A 21,104-nucleotide genomic window follows, 5' to 3' on the forward strand; every position below is an offset into this window, starting at 1 on the left:
TCTATAAAAGTAGTTATGACCCAATTTGCACATCAACCTGGAATAATGGAGAAGGGAAGGGGCAGAGAATGGTCTCAGGTAACTGTCTGCCATTAACTTACGATACAAGAGAATCGTGTTTAACTCTGGCTCAGAATGAGGATTCTGAGTTGACAACTGGGAGAACTGAAACATTCATATCCTTCCTTTGTGAGTGGATTTTTCTACCACCCTTTGTGATATTTGAAGCTTTTCCTTAAAAACAGATCCATTTGTCCATACCGTACAAGGGCACAGCATCAAACTAAGTATAGATAATTGATAGCAAGTCAAAATGTTACATGTCTCAAAGATGAGAAACATAAGAGCCAGGCGTTATCTTTCAGCTTGAGTGGTTAAAAAAAAAGTCAGACATGCTGCTTGCCCATGGGACAGGGCCCATTAAGAGCTAATATGAGCAGGTCACTCCATCTGAAGAACACAGGAAATCTAATTGCAGATTGGCCAGACAGAAAATAACACTGGATCCAGTTGTTTCTAATTAGGTTGAATCAAAAGAGACTTGAGGAGATGTGAACCTGTGAGTTGTAGGTAGAGACAGCTACTTGACAATAGGAAGTGTATTTTTCTTGGTGCCTTGAAAATCACTTTCTGGCCCATTATTAACACCCTAAAGTTTGTACCTAATAGAACTCAAGGATGGTTCTGACAAACCACTTTCAGAAATTCAATCTACAGGAACCTTATAGGCCAAATCTGTGAAGAAAAAGAATGGATCTGATTTTATTAATTTTTTTATTTATAGTGAATTATATTTTAGACTCTTATACAGGAGTACTGTATTATATCACTTTCTCTCTTTCAATCTTAAACACCTCCCATGCCCTCCAAAAGAATGGCTCTTTTGGTCTAATTTTTCATTTTCCTCATGTTACATAAAGCACCATGCTGAGACTGAGGCTGAGGTGACACTTAGATGCCCATCTGATGACCGATTATTCCATTTGTACCTTCTGGTGCTGTCTGTTCTCTCTGGGGATAAACTCTATTACTCTATTTAAAAAAAGAAATGAACTGCTAATCCCATTCAAGGTAGGGACAACTTTAAAAAAATGGTACAAGGGTAGAAAGAACCACACGGACAAACCGCATAATATACAAGAATATTTTCCAGGAATTCTTTATGTTGGAACATCCTTTCCCCACCACTTTCCAGCCAGCAGATATTGGAGAGTTATTTTAATCTTAACTCTATTTATGGGACTGGAACATTCCAAAGAGAAGGAGAGTTTTGTTGAACATTTCAAACAATTGATTCCAGATGGAGTCTCTGCATCATTTTCGGAATGGTTTGCTCTACCTGTGATATAACGGCAGAATGTCCATTGTCACTAAAGACTGAAGAGTGCTGGAGTTTTAAGCAACACAGAAAGCAAATCCTTCTGCATTTTGCCTTTTTTTAAAAAAAGATTTATTTATTCTTATATGTAAGTACACTGTAGCTGTCTTTAGACACACTAGAAGAGGGCTTCAGATTTCATTACTGGTGGTTGTGAGCCACCATGTGGTTGCTGGGAATTGAACTCACGACCTTCGGGAAAGCAGTCAATGCTCTTAACCACTGAGCCATCTCACTAGCTAGGGCGTCAGATCTCTTTACGGATGGTTGTGAGCCACCATGTGGGTGCTGGAATTTGAACTCATGACCTTCAGAAGAACAGTCAGTGCTCTTACCTGCTGAGCCATCTCTCCAGCCCCAAAGAGGGCATCAGATCTCTTTAAGGATGGTTGTGAGCCACCATGTGGGTGCTGGAATTTGAACTCATGACCTTCAGAAGAGCAGTCGGTGCTCTTACCCACTGAGCCATCTCTCCAGCCCCCCCTCTGCATTTTGGTCTTACTTGATCAAATGGTTTTAATTCTCATGATTTTTAGTTTTGGGGGAGGTACTCTCGAATGTATATATATATATATATATATATATATATATATATATATATATATGTGTGTGTGTGTGTGTGTGTGTGTGTGTGTGTGTGTGTGTGTGTGTGTATGTGTGTGTGTGTGTGTGTGTGTGTATTTATGAAGCATCTAATTCATCAACCTCAACAGAGAAAGGACTACAAGAAGAGTGTAGAGGGTCACTATCCACACCTCTGCTCTACCAAGTAGAGTACTCTGAGAACATCTTATGATGATGATGCGTGACTTCTCTTTTGAACTAATTTTGGAGTGGTTAGACTGAGAAGTGTACTATGAGAGTATGTGTGTGGAGCGTGTGTGCATGTAAGTGTGAGTTTGTGTGCTTGTTTGAATTTGTATATGTGTGTGCATGTAAATGTGAGTGTGCATATAAATGTGTGTACATAAATGTGTGTGCATACATATGTATGCATGTACATATATGTGTATGTGAATGTATATTCATATATGTATATGTGTGTGAATGTGTGTGCATGTATATGTAAGTGTGCATCTGTGTATATATGTGTGTGTGCATATGCATGTCTGTGTGTAGTATGTGTATGTGTGTGTGCATGTATATATGAATGACTATATGGGAGGGAGATAAAGAGGAAGTGACTCCCTGAATAGACCACTACTCACATTGTATTACATGACATTCTTTTTCTCTTTTTGGCTTCTACCCAATAATAGTCATGAAAGGGTGATTATGAAGACTGTTAGTGTGGTCCTAAAGCCAATCAAATGGCATGGACACTATTCATGAACTTCCAGCTAAGTGTTACTAAGCAACAAGCTGAGTGTCAGACATGCACTGATGCTCCAGAGCACTCCACCCTCAGAATGGAAGTGAATTACAGCCCTAGATTGTGTCAGTAAACAAGCATAGATACAATGGATTGAACCAGAAGAACTCTGCTTCCCAGTTAAAGGGCCAGCTTTGAAAGGTAGCTAAATGCAAAGTAAGAATGCTCTGCTTTGTGATGGAGAATGGCTAACCTAGCAAGAGGCTTGTCTGGTGAAGTTGACGAGTGATTTAGGAAGCAAGGACAAGAAATTTAGACAGGGAATCCTTCAAAAGAATCAGAAAACAGAGGAAAAGGAAGTTAGCTTTTGAGAATGAATAATTTAGTTAGTAGGTCCCAGTTTGTATAGTTAACAGAGAAGACAAAAGGCTTCCAAGCAGCTGACGATCTTCAGAGACATTCAAAGCCTTTGACTCCTCACTGTGGGGAAGGTGAGGTCATCTCCTGGCCATGCACATATCTCCAAGTGATACTTGAAATCCTGATCACTCAAACTCTCACAAACCTCCATCATCCATGTAGCACAAGTACATAATAACTACAATAAAGGGCATATTATATACTAAATATTTAAATCACTTCTTTTAATGATTTAAAAAACTTTAAAGTTTATAATTATGATCTTCATTGTATAATAAGAAAATAGAAGAGATGGATCAAATACAATGAAAGCTTTCTTTTTAATATGTAGTTTAAATATAACTTCAATTTTCATAGAATTACATCACTTCCCCCTCCATTTCTGCCCTCTAGCCCTTCCTAGTGACCCGATTTCAAACACCTCCTATGTCCACTGTACTCTTACATTTATACATTCTTTTTACTTAATTTTATTGATACATGCATTTATATGTGTATATATGTGTTATATAACTTATATATCTACATATCACAGTCCCACTTTAACATGAATACGTATAGGTAAAGGTATAGTTATAGGTATAGGTAGGTGTAGGCATAGGCGTAGGCATAGGTATAGGTACATTACATGACACACATATCCTATATCCTATATCCATTTTTCCTGATGGTGTGTTTATAGTTTCAAGACTGATCACTCTGCATTAGAAATCCAATAAGGAGGCTCATCCCTGGGAGAGGACAATTCTCTTTCAAGAGTCATTAGTTGCCTATAGTACTTTGTCTATGGGTGGTACCCCTCAAAAAACCTGTCTGTCATGTTAACATGTCCATTGATAAGCTATTATCATAGTCTTGTTTATGCAGCCATTTCTAGGAGAGACAACCATATATGAGGTGAAAAGAGGAAGCTTATTCACTGCTAGTGGGAGTATAAACTGGTGCAGCCACTTTGGAAATCAGTGTGAAGTTTTCTCAAAAAGCCAAAAATATGTCTACCATATACCCAGATGTATCACTCTTAAACAGACACTTCAAAAACAATGTACTACCTCAGGGATTCCTGTTCACGCATTTCATTACTCATCTATTAAAAATATCGAGGAAATGGACATAGCTCAGATGTTCAACTGATGAATGGATAGTGAAAATGTAGTATATTCATACAATGGAATATTAATCAGCCATAAGAAAAAAATTGTTAAATTGACAGATAAATAGATAGAGCTGGGAATGATCATTCTGAGTGAGGTAATCCAGATTCAGCAAGACAAATGTCAGATCTTTCCTATCATTTGGGGACGTTATTTGAATCTGTAGATTCATGTACTTAACTTGAAATGCTCTTGGATTTCAGGAAATGACTACAAGGTCTTTGTGGCTGGCTTTAAAGTGCAGGGAGATTTAAAAAAAAATAACAGAAGTTACCCAGGTTAATAGGTGATGTGGAGTGAGATTTGGGAGGAGAGAAAGAGGGCAGGGTATAGGAGGGAATAAAAAGGAGAAATAATGCCTCTTAACACCCTCAAAAACTCATATGGAAACTTATCTTCTACTATATCTATTTCCTAAAATATTTGTGCATCTATTGCAATATCAACAATATGGCCACCCAAATAAGACCTGAACAATAAGAATTCCTCTTACTTGACTTGCCAGTATGGATGGGATCCCACCACAAGATGATGAGCTATGGGTAATTAATGATTACTGAGAGAAAGATAGTCTTCCTCATGAGTGAACCTCCCTAATTGGTTATCCAATAAAAAATGGCCAGACCTAAAATCATATGAGCATCACTAAACTGTGGTTATCTATGGACACACACACACACACACACACCACACACACACACACACACACACACAGAGAGAGAGAGAGAGAGAGAGAGAGAGAGAGAGAGAGAGAGAGAGAGAGAGAGAGGGAGAGAGTCTTAGTCAGGGTTTCTATTCCTGAACAAACACCATGACTGAGAAGCAAGTCGGAGAGGAAAGGGTTTATTCAGCTTATACTTCAACACTGCTGTTGATCACAAAAGGAAGTCAGGACTGGAACTCAGGAAGTAGGAGCTGATGCAGAAGACATGGAGAGATTTTTCTTATGGGCTTGCTTCCCCTGGTTTGCCCAGTTTGCTTTCTTATAGAACCCAGGACTACCAGCCTTGGATCCTCTACTACTATCCACAAGCAGCCCTCCTATCCTTGATCATTAATTGAGAAAATGCCTTATAGCTGGATCTAGTGGAGGTATTTCTTCAAGGAAGGCTTTTTTCTTTTTGATAACTCCAGCTTGTGTCAAGTTGGCACACAAAACCAGCCAGTACACACACACACACACACACACACACACACACACACACACACACACAGTGTATATATGTATACATCTATATATATATCAATGTTTGTGTTAAGGCAACAACCGTAATTAAAGAAAAAAACCATTCATTTTGATAGGGACCTATGGAGGGGGACATGAGACACTTTAGAGAGAAGAGACAAACAGGAAAATGATGTAATTATATTTGTAGTTAAAATTAAAAATGAAAGAATAAAGTTGTACTCGTTATGGCTACATGGATGTCACTGGAGAAAACTGTGTTTTAAAGTAATGAGTCACACAGGGATATGGATGAGCCAGCCCTGAGGATGTGAATGTGGGAGAACTGACCCTGCCTCCTGCTTACGGTGGCATTCCATCAGGTGGCATCCCATCAGGTGGCATCCCTAGAGCAGTGCTGGAGAGCTCATACTGGGGGTGCCAATAAGAGAAGAGCTGGTGCACTAACCATTTCTGCTAACACTAAGACTCAGTTCCAGGGCTCTAAATTGGCCAACCCTAAAATATGTATCATCTATCTGTAAACTGTTAGGACTCATGAAAGGGCCAGTCGGGCTGTTCCAAAGCTGTGGGATCTCCATGACACAGGGCAAGACCAGGATAACCAGAAGGAGTTCAGATGAGGATCTAATATTGATTGTTTGACAGAAGCCAGTGATTTCAAACCAGACTAATGACTCATTGCAATGTACATTTGCAAGTGAAGATGTGTGGACAGTGGGATGTATTGTAAGACACATTGTGACAAACTACAGCTTCCATAATGAGATGTTTTCGGTTTTGTTGTTGTTATTTGCTTATGTGTTTTATTTTGGGGTGAGGTTGCAAGGGCGAAGGGTGGATGTGAAGGAACTGAGAGATAAGCAGGACATGATGTAGAACACACAAAGAATCAATAAAAAGTTAAAAAAGAAATGAACAACACAGAAAAACAACTATGGCCCATCCTCAATTATATGTGAAATTAGAGTGATCTCATCAAAATATTGAGTAGAAGAATAATCACAATATTTACAACATGGAGGAGGAGAAAGATAGACAGGGGACTTGAATAAGGAGTCCCAAAGTACGCTTTGATAGGAAGAGTAAGTCTAAGATTCTAAAACGATATTTGACAATTTATTACACCATCTATAAAGTACTAGAAGAGACATTTGAAGGTTTCCCCCAAATATGAACAAATGTTTATGGAATTACAAATAATCAAATTCATCAGTACATACTATATACATGCATCAAACAGCCACCCGGCACATCACAAACATGTAAAATTACTGTGCCAATTATAAAATTTATAAAGATTGTAGTAACATATTTTTTTTAGTCTTGACTACTGATGGAGTTTAATACTGTCAGCTTGGACTAAGTTCATTAAACTGGGATAGGACCCAGACTTTCTGCACACCTCTGAACAGATCCAGAATTGATCCAGTGTGGGTCTAAAGAGTAAACAGGATGGATGAGAATTAGATTTGGCTCAGTGACTGGAAGCACAAAGCAGACACCAGACATTTGGAGAATAAACCTTTGAGCACAATCCCAATCTTTTACTCTGATGGTGACATTTCTGCAGATAGTGACAAATAGCTATCATCTTTCCTCTTTCCCCTAAGAACTTCTACTCTTCTGGCAGAGGCCATCTAATAAAAGTGAACATGATTAGAGCTAACGATTGCTTTTCTGTCCTGTAGAACACTGTAATCAGTAGATTCATTCTAAAAGAACTAGTCTTTGATCCGATCTTGAGAGCAGTGTCTGAGGGTCCACAGAACCTTCACGTCCAGCCCCAACAACAGTCACCATTACTCACATGTCTTCCAAGCAGGGCACAGACCCATTTGCTTGAGTTTCAGTAATGTACTTTCAGGCCCATCCACACCTTAGTCCATAAAGTCATTACATATGAAAGAAGCATCTCGAGCTATAATTGGAAATAAGTGTTCTAATACTAATGTTCTCAAACACTTATGACTTGTGTCATAAGGTACAAAAGAAAATTTTAACTTAACATCTTGATTGAACTTAGTTCTTCCAATGACAGAATGAGGTGAATATAAATGGTAGTTTTGAGAGTGTTTTTGTTTGTTTGCTTGGTTGGTTTTGTAAAAGAACAGACTAGAAGGACATTTTTAACTTGAACTTCTGTCTGTAAATTTAATTTGCTTTTATTTGAAAGGACATTGATGCAAATTGTTCATGTGCCTGTCGATCTCCGGTGGAACAGATGTTGTTGAAGTATAATTGTCCTGGGCAAGAAACAAAAACTGCAGTTAGAATTGCACTCCCGGTAATTTTCTCAGATGCAAGCAAACAGTGAAGTTTGACTTGGTGATCAAAGGATGCTGCACTTTCTCCCAAGTTGTTCTTCTACCATTTGCCACTTCTCTTGTCTGCAAGGATGGCTGTTCCTCCCTACACTTGTAAAGGGTACTCTACATTTAGATGCTGAGAAGAAAGTATAGACATTAATGTTGAAATTGTTGAAATACTTTAAGAAAGTTTTTGCAAATTTCAAGGGGAGTGACTGATAACTTGGAAAAAAATAGTTTATTGAACTACTAATTAATGGGTTTCCCCATTTCTAGTTTCCATGTGTAGATATAAAGCATAATACAACATTTCCCCTTCTTTAAGGCTTTCTGCCATAGGCAATATTTTGTTTGGTTTTGAATCTATTTTATTACTATACTTTTATTTCCCTTGAGATTGACTATGCTAGAATCTATAAGGAATGGGAAATCAAGTCAGCTGTGGGATAAGAATGGCCAATCAAGTGCATGAAAGTCCATGCTGAGTTATTTATAGGGCAAAGAAGTATTTAAAAGAACCATTTATTAAACTGAAAAGTGGGCCCCAAGTCTCTCTATATCTCTATTTCTCCATTTTTCTCCATCTCTCCTCTATCTCCCTCTCTCCATTTCTTCTTCTCTCTTTCTCTCTCTCCATATATATGTGTGTGTGTGTGTGTGTGTGTGTGTGTGTGTGTATACACTTTGCAATAGATAAACTTTAAATATAAAAATATAGGGATAAAATATTTTAATTCTTTGAGCATTTCAACCTTACATATAGTATTTTTTTAATCATATTCGCTAGGAGCCTGCAGACAGACTTATCGTAATGTATTCCTAAAGGCCATGACTTTGTTTCAGGCCTGAATCCTCTGAGAGTATTTATAACTTATATCCTATATGGTTTCTTCCTTGTTTCTGAAATGATGGCAGTCAGAAAGAGTTCGTCGAGGTAACCAAGGAATTGTGATTTGTAGGTGCTTGTAATGGGGTAACGGTGTTGAAGAAAGGGGTGGAGTGGAGAAAGGGGAGGGGTGGAGAAGGAAATGAAGATTACACAAGTGTGCAGCTGAAGGGATGGTGTAATGAAGATTACTCTGCCTGGCCAGCGGTAGGTGTCTGTTCTTCGGTCTCCTAGTGAGCATATTTTGCTGATTTATTTTGATTTAAAATTGTCCATAAAACTTCATTATTTTTAAAGATGTGTGCTTAATGGTATAAGCAGGTCGATCAGGGACATTATGCTTAATCAAAAGCATAGACATACACATTTTGATCCCCTCACGAATTCTTAGTTCATGATATTAACTCTTGACTTGATGTTCTAGGCAATCCTTTAATTCACAGTCTTCTGCATTTTCTCTTCTTCAGTTGATTTTTGAACCTCTGACAATCTCTCTGATCCCTACATGCCATGCAACCTTTTTTCTAACAGATTCATTTATTAAGCACCCCTCCCACCAACATCCTGATTTAATCAGAAGTTAAACCCATGTCCTACCTTTCCTTCTTCTGTGCATCTTGGGAGCAGCAGTAAATGAAACACAGCCCAGGCTCATGGAGTTTGTGCTTTAGCAATAGAACATAGTAAGAAACAGATAGGTATATATTGTATTCAGTGGATATTGTACTCAGTGGCCAATGTTCTCCAAGGAAAGGAAAACCGAGAATGAGGGGATGGTGCCATTTTTACAGAGGTCTGAGAGGAGCTTGTGACAAGAAGCAACAGCACGATACCATGGGGACGTATGGGAAAGAGTACACTGGCCTTCATCTACAGAGCACAGACGTCTAAAGCAGAGATGCTCTTGACAGGTTTGAAATCCACAAAAGCCAGGCCAAGCAAAGAGAAAGGGTAGTGGAAAGGAGGGAGAAAGTACCACCAGGAGCAGGTCCTCATGGGATTTTGTAAGAACAGTCACTGCCTTCTCAGTGAGATGGGCCCTCACCAGGGAAATTTGTATGACAGAGAATAGTATGCTCAGTTTTCATTCTGAAATGATGTCTCTGCTGTTCAGTTTACTAGAAGACTGGGGAGAAAGAGTATATTGGTTTTCTGAAGCTGTTTTTAAAAAAGTACCAAAACCTGTGGGGCTTAAAACCTTACAAGTTCACTGTCTCAGTGCTGGAGGACACAAGTTCAAGTCAGGGAATTACTGGGGCCTCATTTGCTCTGAATCACTCAGAGAGCATCCTTCCTTGACTCTTTCTGGTATGGGCTGTTAATAGTGCAACAATTCTCTGGGTTGGAGGAACATCATTCTAGACTATGTCTCCATAATTACATGGAGCAATTCTGTGTATGTCTGAATCTCTACATGGCTTCACATGACTTGTCAAGGACATGGGTTATGGCATTGAGGGCTTTCATTGTGAATTCTGTTTTCATTTTAACTAATAAGCTGTATTAAACACTATTTTGAGACCCAGTTACATTTTGATGTCCTACGTGATTATTAATTTTTGGAGCCAGGACAATTGGCCTTTGGGAGCTCTTGGCAACAGTCTCCATTAGAGATGATGGAAGCTTAGACCAGCAGGGTGGTGGTCTTCAGTGATTAGATCTGAGGAGAATGTTTTAGAATAAGCTGAGTGCTTGAATATGGAGACAAATGGAGCATCAAGAGATGGCGTCAAACTTCTGGGGTCTGAAAAACTAAGTACAGGAATGTAATTCCTGTGATCAGGGCAATGGGAGGGGGTGTCAGAGTTTTAAGAGGAAGGGCTTTGGCTTGACTAAAGTGACTATCAGATGCCTTGCCTCTTACTGCATGCAAGAAATTTGTGCAAGATCAAGCCAGACAAAATCCAGTCTGGATGATAGAAGGAGTCACTTAGTTCCGCCCCTAGCTGAGGAGCTACTGGCATGTGATGCCTCCTGGGAGAGGCAGAGTCAGTTCTCTTCAGGGATGCTGTCCCTGGAAGTCTGCCCATGTTCCAGTACATGGCCCTACATATATACAAATCCAGAGAGCACTAAACAGAATCCATGGTTTGTTTGGGGTATTTTTTTTCTTTTAAAAAGATCATATGAAGTTGGGATGCAATCGTGGTATGGGAAATAGGGGAGTAACTAAAGGGGGAAGATGAGGGTAGATTTAATCAAAACAAAAATACATAAAATTCTTAAGGAAATATTTAATAACAGACTAGGAAAAGAGAAAAGGAAATGGGATCCATCGGGTAAAGGAACCTTGATTTGCTTTCAGGAAGCGACGTTTTAATTGCCTCTGCTTTTGCCTCCTGTTGGAACTGAAGCTTAAGTGCACACAGGAAGTCCTTTCCTCCTGGCCCTCTGCGGGAAGCCTGTAAATAAAGAGCAGCTCCCTAAGGTTCTGCAGTTTTAGTTTCTCAGTCACACTTGGCTTGGCATTCTGGCTCCTTTCCTAAAGTGCTTACACAGGCTGATGGAGAGCTCATCTGAAGTGAAGAAATAGGCGAAAGGAGCTTGTATCAAAGAGAACAACAGAAGGAGATGATGCTAGCCCAGCCTTGAGAAAACTGCTGCCTTCTGCTTAGCACTGTAGTTCACGGTTAGTCCTTAGGCTTTTCTTTCACCTGAAATTGTACTGCAATCTCTTTCTGCTCGAAGCGCCAAGGCTCCGCTTACTGCTAACCTTTGTGGATGCTTCTCTGGTCTTCATCTTGCTTTTCAGTCATATTTAGTAACTCTTGAGGTCTTCCATTCAGAAACAGCTTCCCAACTCCCCGCCTTTAAACATTTATACCCTTTGTTTTTCTCCTGTCAGTTTCTCCTTCACTCCCTCCCCTCCCCTCCATCACCTCCTTCCCATTCTGCTCCCTACTCCCAACCCCACCCTGCCTTCCAGTGTGTGCTACTAATGAGAGACCATAAGGCCTGTGTGAGACACAAACTTTACCAATAATCCAATCTCTATTCTGGCATATATTTAGTTGGTGCAATATAGAGAATAAAAAATAATTTTTTTATTAAAGAAATTTTGGATGACAAAATATAATTACTCTGACGTGTTTGAGGAACTTGTAATAATGAAGAAGCTGTCTTCAATTTCAAGACACTGTGAGCTGCTTTTCTTCTCTGAACTCTGGTTGTGATGCCTCCTGAGAAGAGAGGAAGGAAACATGGCTAGCCAATATGGTGCTCTGGTATCTCTGTTGTCTTATACCCCTTACTGCAGTGGATGGATACAGAGAGGACACTAGTGCCCAAGAATTAGTCTTGCCATGTCTTATTTCTTACTCATTCATCCTTGTGGCATTCAGACCCATACTCTTAAGTCAACTGGTTAGGAGGGACCATGTCTTGACCTGCACCCTGCATTCCCCTACAGACAGTACACCTACTTTGGTAACATGTCCTCTTCCTTCTAGAGTGTTCCCTGCACCTCTCCTCTGATTTTCAGATGTCCACTGAGGCTGCAGGAGCCAGGTTTTATAATATCCCAGTGACAACCTCTCCTGGTGCCTCATGAAAAACTCTTCCACCTTCCTGCCCCTCAGAGCTGCCACCTCTCACCTGGAACTACCATGTGCAATGCAGGGCCAAAGGTCTTTATCGCTCATGTCCCAGTGCCTCAGTTCATGTGGCTAACAGTGCCCAGCACTTACAAACACATTTAAGGTCGTTCATTCAAAAGAGACAACTTGCTTTCGGGCTCTGGGCTTTTATCATTCTGGAAGTGATTTTGAAAATAATAATTTAAGATATTTCTAATTCATTTTCCTAATTACCACTATTTTTCCGTGTTGAAGATTTAGTTTGAATTATGGTATTGAAATTGAAAACCTGTTTCTGTCATAATAATCTGTGTGATGATATTAAGATTTTAAGGTTTTTATGTATTTTAAAGCAGTGAGTTCAAATCTCTCTTTATACACATGCTTGTGCTGCACACACATACTTACCACATTTTTCTATGCAATTATTTCATTGGTGATACATTGTGTGGAAATTCTCATAATTTTCTTATTCCAACATTAGTCTCTTTCTCTCTGTGTGTGTTTATGTGTGTGCATGTGTGTATATATGTGTATGTATGTATGTATACATGTGTATGTGTACATATGTGAGTATATTTGTGTATGCATATCAGTGACAATGGTAAGGGTTACACATAGAAAGCAGACAGTGACTCATGGTGGGGCACAGTCAGGCTTACCATAGCGCTGGGCATTCTCATCCTCACAGATCACCCTCCTGTGCTACACACACACACACACACACACACACACACACACACACACACACGTATTGCAGAGAATGTCTCAACCCAGGGTCCTTTCCCTGTGAGGGTATTAATAGAAATTTACCGCTGTACAGTCCCTCAGAGGGCAGCCTTGCTGTATGCTGGAGCACACTGTTAGTCTAAAATGTGCTGAAGAACTATTGATAAGGTCTCAGTAACACGGTGTTCCATACTGGCATAATACCATCAGTAACCAAACTGTTCCCCATTAGATGATGTGCTGTTAAACTGCCCAGGACTAAACATCGGATGGAAACGAACAACCTCTGTGTGAAGTAGAATTCTGATAACTTCACTCCCTGGATCTCCCTCCAAAAAAAAACAGGAGCCCTCCTCCACACGTAGCTTTCTAAATCATTCCCCACATTTCTAGAAACTCTCCCCATTTCCTTGTTTGTAACACAGATTTGTAACTGGAAAAATAAGATTTCCAAAATGGAGAGAATTTCCTGTGGAGTGACTATGGTCATACTTATATACACAAACAGCAATGTTGTCCATGACACCCACATTGTTTTTAGGAAGCAGAATAGAGAGTGCTTTGTTTCATCAGCCTTGAGATCTGTGAACTTCAACAGGTATAACACTGATGTCTATGCATGCCTGCCTACCTCCTTGTACATTTCGTTATTGCCCTGTAATACTCATCAATCATTTCATTGCAAGGATGAATTATACATAATTTCCAGCTACCATTAGTTAGAACCTGTTTCTGAGAAGTCAAAGGCTTGAATTTTTTTTCTTCTTTTCAAAAAAAGAAAAAAAAAATCTGGTCTCTCCAGAGGAACAGAAAGATCTTCATTGCTTGGAGGTTAAGATAGTCCTCAGAATTTCATTTAGCCAATGGAGTAGCATTTAGATGGTTAGGAAGGTGTATATGCTTTTTATAAGAAGAAAATCTGATTAAGAATTCGAGACACTAAGTAATGATGATAGCATATTAGGCTGTGCCAATGTGAAGAGGCTGGCTTGTGTGTCTGTGATTACAGAACCTGAGCATCTGGTGAGTCGAGCTTTTCAGACTCCATGTGCTTGGGATGCCTACCTAACATGGACAGGAAGCTAACCATTTTAACAGTGTCCTTCTTCTTCCTTGGACACTCCCTGAGTGGATTCTGAAGTTGAAAAGCAAGCCATAATGCCTACAACTTGCAATCCTTGGCACAGATATTTGCTGTTGCAAGTTTTCCGATCGAGAGGTGCAGGTAGGTGCCCCAGTTGGTTTCCTGGAGTATCTGGAGGCTGTGGCTCTCTGGAACCTGCCTGCAGCATTCTGAACTGACCCGTTTTGCTGTACCGGAAAATGCATGAGGCAAAATTTTTGACACACATATATTTAAAATAAGCAAGAAAAATACCATAGGTCTTAATGATTTCTTTCATTATTCCTTTGACCAAATAGGTTAAATGCTATATATGACAATATAAGTAACTAACTTTAAAAAGATGTGACAAGTCACAAAGCAAACAAGGAGACAAACTCTTTTTCTCTTTTTTTTTCAGAAAAATGTATTTGCAATTCAAATGTTCATATAAAAAGCATAGATTTTAAAAAGTTCATGGATGTACAATTAGAAGTGCTATGGTTTCGCCATTCATTGCAATTACATTCCGAAATGTGCAGGGTTCCAAACTCTGCTGCCATGTGCATCTGTCACACAGACGTCACTCTCATCACGACCTCCCCGGAGCCGTTATCTTCTGATACATCTTCATGGGCCCTCATCCGATTGAATAGATGTAACAGCACATAGCCACACTGAAACCGTGGTGAGGTTAGTTGCGTTGGGTGGACCAAGTTCCTGTTCCTCAGAGCTGACAATGGTAACCACAAAGTCCTACTTGTGGAAGACTCTCCTCGGCTGCTTTCTTCAATGTCTGTGGCTTTGTCATAATTTAATACATCCCAGTGCAAATTAACAGCTCGCCATCGCTTAAACACTCTGTAAACTGCAGCTCCTTCATGCACAATGAGGCCTAAAATAAAAAAAAATGACTGTTGATAGTTTGAAGTTGGAACTGTTGTCTTGCACAAAGGTCAACAATTTAAGACACAGCCTCATCTCCATCCCAAATCATTATCAGAGAAAACAAGATTCCGAGAAATGGGGTAGCTAATGGCAAACTACTCCATGCTAGGTAGAGTTGCTCATTTTTAAAAGATAATTGATTAGCGTGTGAAGAGTTTGGCTGTCATTGATATAATTCCTTTTCATCATCTGGCTCACAGTATACTGTGAAGTGTCTACATTGCTTTCAATCACCAGCTTCATTTTTAACCTTGATATTGTACCACCTGTATGCCATGCAGGATGGTAGGAACCGGGGCTTAGTTCACAATCTAAGAGGTAGATATTAGGCTCACCACCATTTCCACTGCTCTTAAAGCAATAGTAAAAGCAATATCTGACATACAGTAGTTAGAATATTGTATTTCTCTTACCTCCAGCTACCATACAAAGACTTACTGAATACATTAACTCCTTGATAACTTTGTGTGTGTATATGTACACATATACATATACATACACATATACATACATATACACATGTACACGCATGCATACACATACACATACATATATAGTGCCTCATTTAATTCCCACCACAGCTTTATGAAGTAAACATTTTTCTCATTTTGCAAACAGGAGAGCCGAGCTATGAAGATGTTGTAAGGAACTCATTGGAGCACACAACTGGAAGTGGGAGAGCTGGGAGTCAAACCCACACAGGCTGGCTGCAAGCCAGTGAAATAAGGCAATAGGAGAAACTGATGGCTGGTCAACCAGATGTGGCACAGCAGCATAGAGCCATCACCACTGTGGGCACTATGCCCATAGCACAGCTTACTCTTTCCATGTGTTTACATTCTAGCTTGTACTCCAGGAGACTGTTACCCTGTGATGTTCACAGAAGAAAAGGAGGCCTTGTAGGAGACAACCCTTACAATGAACAAGGGGTGTCTGTGCTTTTGTCTTCCAAGAGGGCTAAATGCCATTGGACGTCAGCCAGTAGACTGGCCAGGGAAGAGTCATTTCATCAGGAGGTATGTAGCATAGGAGTGGTGCATACCTGTCAGTGCAATTTCCTGACCATGCGTTTGAGGGTGAACACCTCTTCATAGCACTTGAACTCTTTGGCACAGCTGCCCCAAAGCACAGGGAAATGTGACTAAAAGTGCTTACTGCAAAATTACCACAAGCAATCTGAACATCCGTTCTTAAAAGAGTGAGTGATTAGAGTGTGTGGATCTAGTGGACAATAGCAATGGCATAAAAGAACAAAGCCACATGAATTACCATGAAAACCTTGAAGCCATAATACAAGTCTCAAAGCCACAGTGAGGAGAGATGAAAGTTTCTCCTAGGCATGATGAAATGAAAAATACTGTACATTTTTTCTTAGTAAAAATAGGTGGTCAATGTATAAAATGGTGAAAATAGTTCCTCCTAAGTTTCAGCAGTAGGGAGAGAATGGATAAATGAGTCTGGTTGGAGGAGGGGGCTTAACAAATGTGCTTTAAGTTACAGTTCAAGGAGGGAAATGGGGATAGAGATATTCAACTATCATTCTGTACATGGTTGGTTTTTGCACCCAGGAAATTCAGACTTCCCAAGATGATCACAGATAATTTATTAGTAATCTAATATGTATTGGAAAGTCTGGAGAAAACAAAGAGGTTGCTACCTTAACCTTTAAAAGAAGTCATAAGTAAGCTATAAAAGGAAGAAAATGAGTCTTTCAGAAGGAAAAATGGTAGGGATTGTAGTAACAGAAAGGGTGTACTGTCAACCCACGGATTTTAATGCTGAAAAAATAAGTATTGACCAGCAGCCTGGTGGGGGAAGGTTAGGAGCCTGCCTGTACTGAGGACATTACCCTTTCCTTTTTCCCATCTTTCCTCCCTTCTTCTCTCTCTCTCGATTCCTTCCTTCTGCCTTTCTGTCTTTCCTTCCTTCCTTTCTTCCTTCCACTCTCCTTCCCTCTTATACATTCATCAGCTAAAACAATGCTAAATAGGAGATGAATATCTAGTCCTTGAAAAAAAGAAGTCAAAACTTTGTCTATTTGCACTACCTGCTTAGCAGAAGATAAGTTTCTTGTATATGTGACTTAACACCTTGTGGAGACATTTACCAGTCTGCTAAAAGCATGTGTGACCTGGTTAAATAAACATGACTTTGATGCCAAGTTTCAAATTAACTAGGGAAATGTGCTCTGTCCATCATGACTGTAGCATAAAATTAATGTTGAAGCACTTTTTTACAAAGGAAAGAAGGGAGTTGACCCAGTTGACCAATTGTTTACGGGGAGCTGCCAGAATTATAAGTCAACATGACTAGGTTTTAATTGCTAGATCTATTATTAAACTTCAGAATTCATAAAGACCAGTGAGTTAGCCTTCCGCATTGGGAAGGAGAGTTTGGACATAAATCACAATTCCTCAATACTGAAGTAGTTGGATGTCCTCTGTGAAGGTAACTGTATAAATATAAGACAGACCTATTAATTACAAAGTGAATACTGAGTTTCCTCGATGGGAGAGCTCATTCACACTGGTCAAAAAGCAATTACTGTCTGAGGTAGGCTCATTCGGAGTGAGTGCAGTTGATGATGGGTGTGTGATGGCTTCATCACAGAAAACCACTCGAATTTCAGCCTCTTCTTTTTCCATTACACTTCTTTGAAAGGCCAGAATCAGATCATGTACCAGAGGGTAGGGTCACCTTCTAGGAATATATTCAGACTCACTTCCTCAAAATTACTACCCACAAATGTGCAGAATTAGGTTGTACAATCCCAGGTTTTAGAAGACACATTTTTTTGTTTGTCCACCTCCATGGGCTGCTTATCAATTACATTGAGTCATGAATAATGTCCAGATACTGTTTTATTCTGCCATAAGCTTTCAGAGTTACCTTTTGCCTTCTGAGGATTAAATTCTCCTAAACAGACTATACCCCATGCTACCCACAAGGCACTTATCCTGTCTACCCTAATTTCAATGGCGCTGTGGGAAATGCTACTGGAGCTGCTCACTACAGGAAGACATGAGCACCGCTAACTTAAACCAAGACTTACAAGTTTTTCAAATCTAGCTCACTGTGCTGTAAAGCCAAACTTTAAGAACTGTATCAGTGGTAAAACTTTATCAATGGTATAACTGCATCAGTGGTACTTTCCCATGGGTGATCAAATCTAACCTTAACATTTCAGGCCACATAGTAAGAAGCCTGGATTTATATTTCACTTGAGCCATTAACCTTGCTGAAATATATAGTGATATATTTTTATAAAACATATATATTAACTACTTTAGGATTCTTTTATATTCAATATCACGGATGCCAACGGAGTATGAGAACTGAGGAGTGTGGAGAGCACATAGGTTTATTTTCTTGCCAGTATTTTGAACTGAAAAATTATTGACACTCAAGGAAACATTTTTGTTAAGGAATCATCTTGAAAACCAAAGCAGGCATAAACAAGTTTTGGTTTAACTGACATAAAAAAATTTCTGTCAGTAAAATCAACCCCAAATTTTAAAATACTATGTTATCTGTAGTTGTCTTGGACACAGAGTATAAGAGATAAAGAAGATTATTAAGGACCATATATTCACATGCTCATATATCTGGCTATATTCTCTCTCTCTCTCTCTCTCTCTCTCTCTCTCTCTCTCTCTCTCTCTCTCTCTCACACACACACACACACACACACACATACATACACACACATACACATACACACAAACACACACACACATATAAGTCACATTTTTGTCTATCTACTTTCATATACAAAGTGTTGTAACTAACAAAGAACTGGGTTGGAAATGTATTTCAGTGGTAGGACGCTTGCCTAGGTATGTTGCAGTGAACTGGGTTCAGTACCCAAAACCACACAGCAGAAAGAGGAAGGAAAGGATGGAGGGAGGCTTTCAAGTTTTACAATTAAACACCAATTTTATCTGATATTAACTACTACCCCTTGTCTAAACCCTTACCTTTCTCTGTCCCTCCCTCTTCCATGCCTCCCTCTTCCCTAGTGTCCACAATGCAATGTGATGGAGTAACGAAGAGATAGCAGCCCTGAAGGCTCTATTGGATGTAAAGTATGGCAGTACCCTGAATTATCTGACCTTCAGAACCATGACAGATACGTGTGTGCTGTCGGAACCATCCAATCTCTAGTACTTTGTTATAGCATATAACCTGACCACAATATTATAGAAAAACTATCATCATCTTCCTTTAAAACTTAAGTAAATCAAATACTGGAGATTGTGATTTGAGAGATGTTATGTAATTTGTTGCTGTTGTAAGCACCACTGCACTTCAATGATACTGCTTAATATTAGTAATATTGTCTATCCTAGGACAAAATCCCCGAGGAAGACATCTTAATGAAGAAAATGGTTGTTTGGCTCTCAGTTTCAGGAGTTCCAGACAATGACTGCATGATTCCACTTGTTTGTACTTAAAGTGAAGAAACACACTGTGATGCAGGGAGGGTGCAAGGAACGCAGCAGCTGACCTAGTGGCATCCAGGTGAAAGAGTGCTACTTCCCACTTTCTATCACCTTCCACTGTGTCCATCAAGTGATGAATTGATAATGATTTGACTGAATGGGTCTGAGTTCTCAAATCCAATTACTTCACCAGAGCCTAGCCTCTGAATACAGCACCAGGACTTTAAAAAAAAATCTTCAGTACAACATATGACTCCTCATGGAACATTCCATACAAAACTAGTAATGTCAAAAACCCATGTCCCTGCCCACACCAATCTACTTCATGGGAAGAAGGATCCTAGCATCTTTTTGGAAGGCAATATCATGAGCTATGAAAACTTTGTCTAGTTAATTGGATAAGTTATACTCTTCTCTCCTTTCCCAGGAAGTTCAGCCACAAAGAGAAATCTCTGAGCACGGTCCTGCTCTGCTCAACCTAAATGCCCTTGAGAAAGGCTGGTAATTGCAGCAGAGAACTGGCCCAAGGGAATTTTGATTGAGATTCCCTAAAATTTCTAGTTTCAATTCTCCTTTTTTCCTTGCCAAGATGTCACCACCCCAGCATATGTGGGTGTGCATATGTTCTCTCGAAAGCATGACTGTGTGTTCAAACGCTGTAAGGGGCAAAGACAGGGCTTGCAGGCATCTGTACCAGGTCCTCAGTGTGTGATGTAGCTTTTGGGACTGTTTCTCATGTTGTGCTGCCTTGCTGTGTTGCCCTGTCTAGTGTGTGGGCTTGTATGTGTGTTTGTGTGTGTGAGTGTGTATGTGTGTGTGTGTATTTTGTTGTCTCTTGGAAGGAAGATGTAGGGAGAAAGAATCTGGGGAAAACATAAGTTGTGGGAGCTGCGGAGGGGGGGGGAGGAAAACTGTGGTTGGCATGTATGATACGTGAGAAGAATCTACTTAAAAAATAAAAACATAAAAATAAAAAAGCAGGTATAGTAACCTGAAGAGTTAGCGGCTCTAAAAGCAGCCTGAAGCTTTGGATTTCTCTGTTCCTTATATGGTAGAGCAGTTTGGAGACAATGGTTCTGATTGGCCTTGCTTTAATGCCTTTATTTTTTGGCAGGAGTTGGTGAAAATGATAGTGTTGTTGTCTTAGAAGGTCCATGTGCAAAATGGCCAAATGTAAGATTTCCATTGTCGAAGGATATAGTGGACTACAGTTTTTAGTGATTTTAGCCTTCATGCACAGTTCAGTTCAACAATAAAGGTTAAAAACAAAAATGCAAAATAGCTAAACGTCATAAGTGAAATGAATCCAAACAATATAAACACCATCTCAAAATAGTTATTACAAATGGATGAGGGCTCTGTAAACCACAATGTGATAATCATAAATGGGTGTTTTGTGATGACCATACATAAAGAAATTATATAAAGAAATAGTCAATATGAAACACACTTTTATCTACAAAAGGTGTGCTGATTTTCCTATTGTGGAATGCGAATGATAGGGGCCTTTACTCTTCTCAGAATTATCTAGAGCCAATCTGAGAGTGCAGTGCTGGTCCTAATAACCAACAGCAAGCATGGATTCTCCATTACCCCTGGTAGGAGACCCCTGTGCAGGAGAAACCTGTTAACTATGATGAATTCTGCCATGATAAAGAAAGCA

The 21,104-nt window shown here is 39.6% G+C and overlaps 1 protein-coding gene across 1 annotated transcript in view; it reads right to left on the reverse strand.

Annotated features, from left to right (window-relative positions):
* Nucleotides 1–14,623: 14,623 nt before the first annotated feature.
* The window catches only part of Marchf11 (membrane associated ring-CH-type finger 11), a 99,578-nt gene continuing 93,097 nt past the window's right edge, over nucleotides 14,624–21,104 (reverse strand). Inside the window, exon 4 of the mRNA XM_052159957.1 lies at nucleotides 14,624–14,946. Coding sequence (XP_052015917.1) covers nucleotides 14,624–14,946 — 323 coding nt within the window. The remainder of the gene's footprint in view (nucleotides 14,947–21,104) is intronic.

The sequence above is a fragment of the Apodemus sylvaticus genome, chromosome 16 (assembly GCF_947179515.1).
Source record: "Apodemus sylvaticus chromosome 16, mApoSyl1.1, whole genome shotgun sequence".
NCBI classification, from domain to species: domain Eukaryota; kingdom Metazoa; phylum Chordata; class Mammalia; order Rodentia; family Muridae; genus Apodemus; species Apodemus sylvaticus.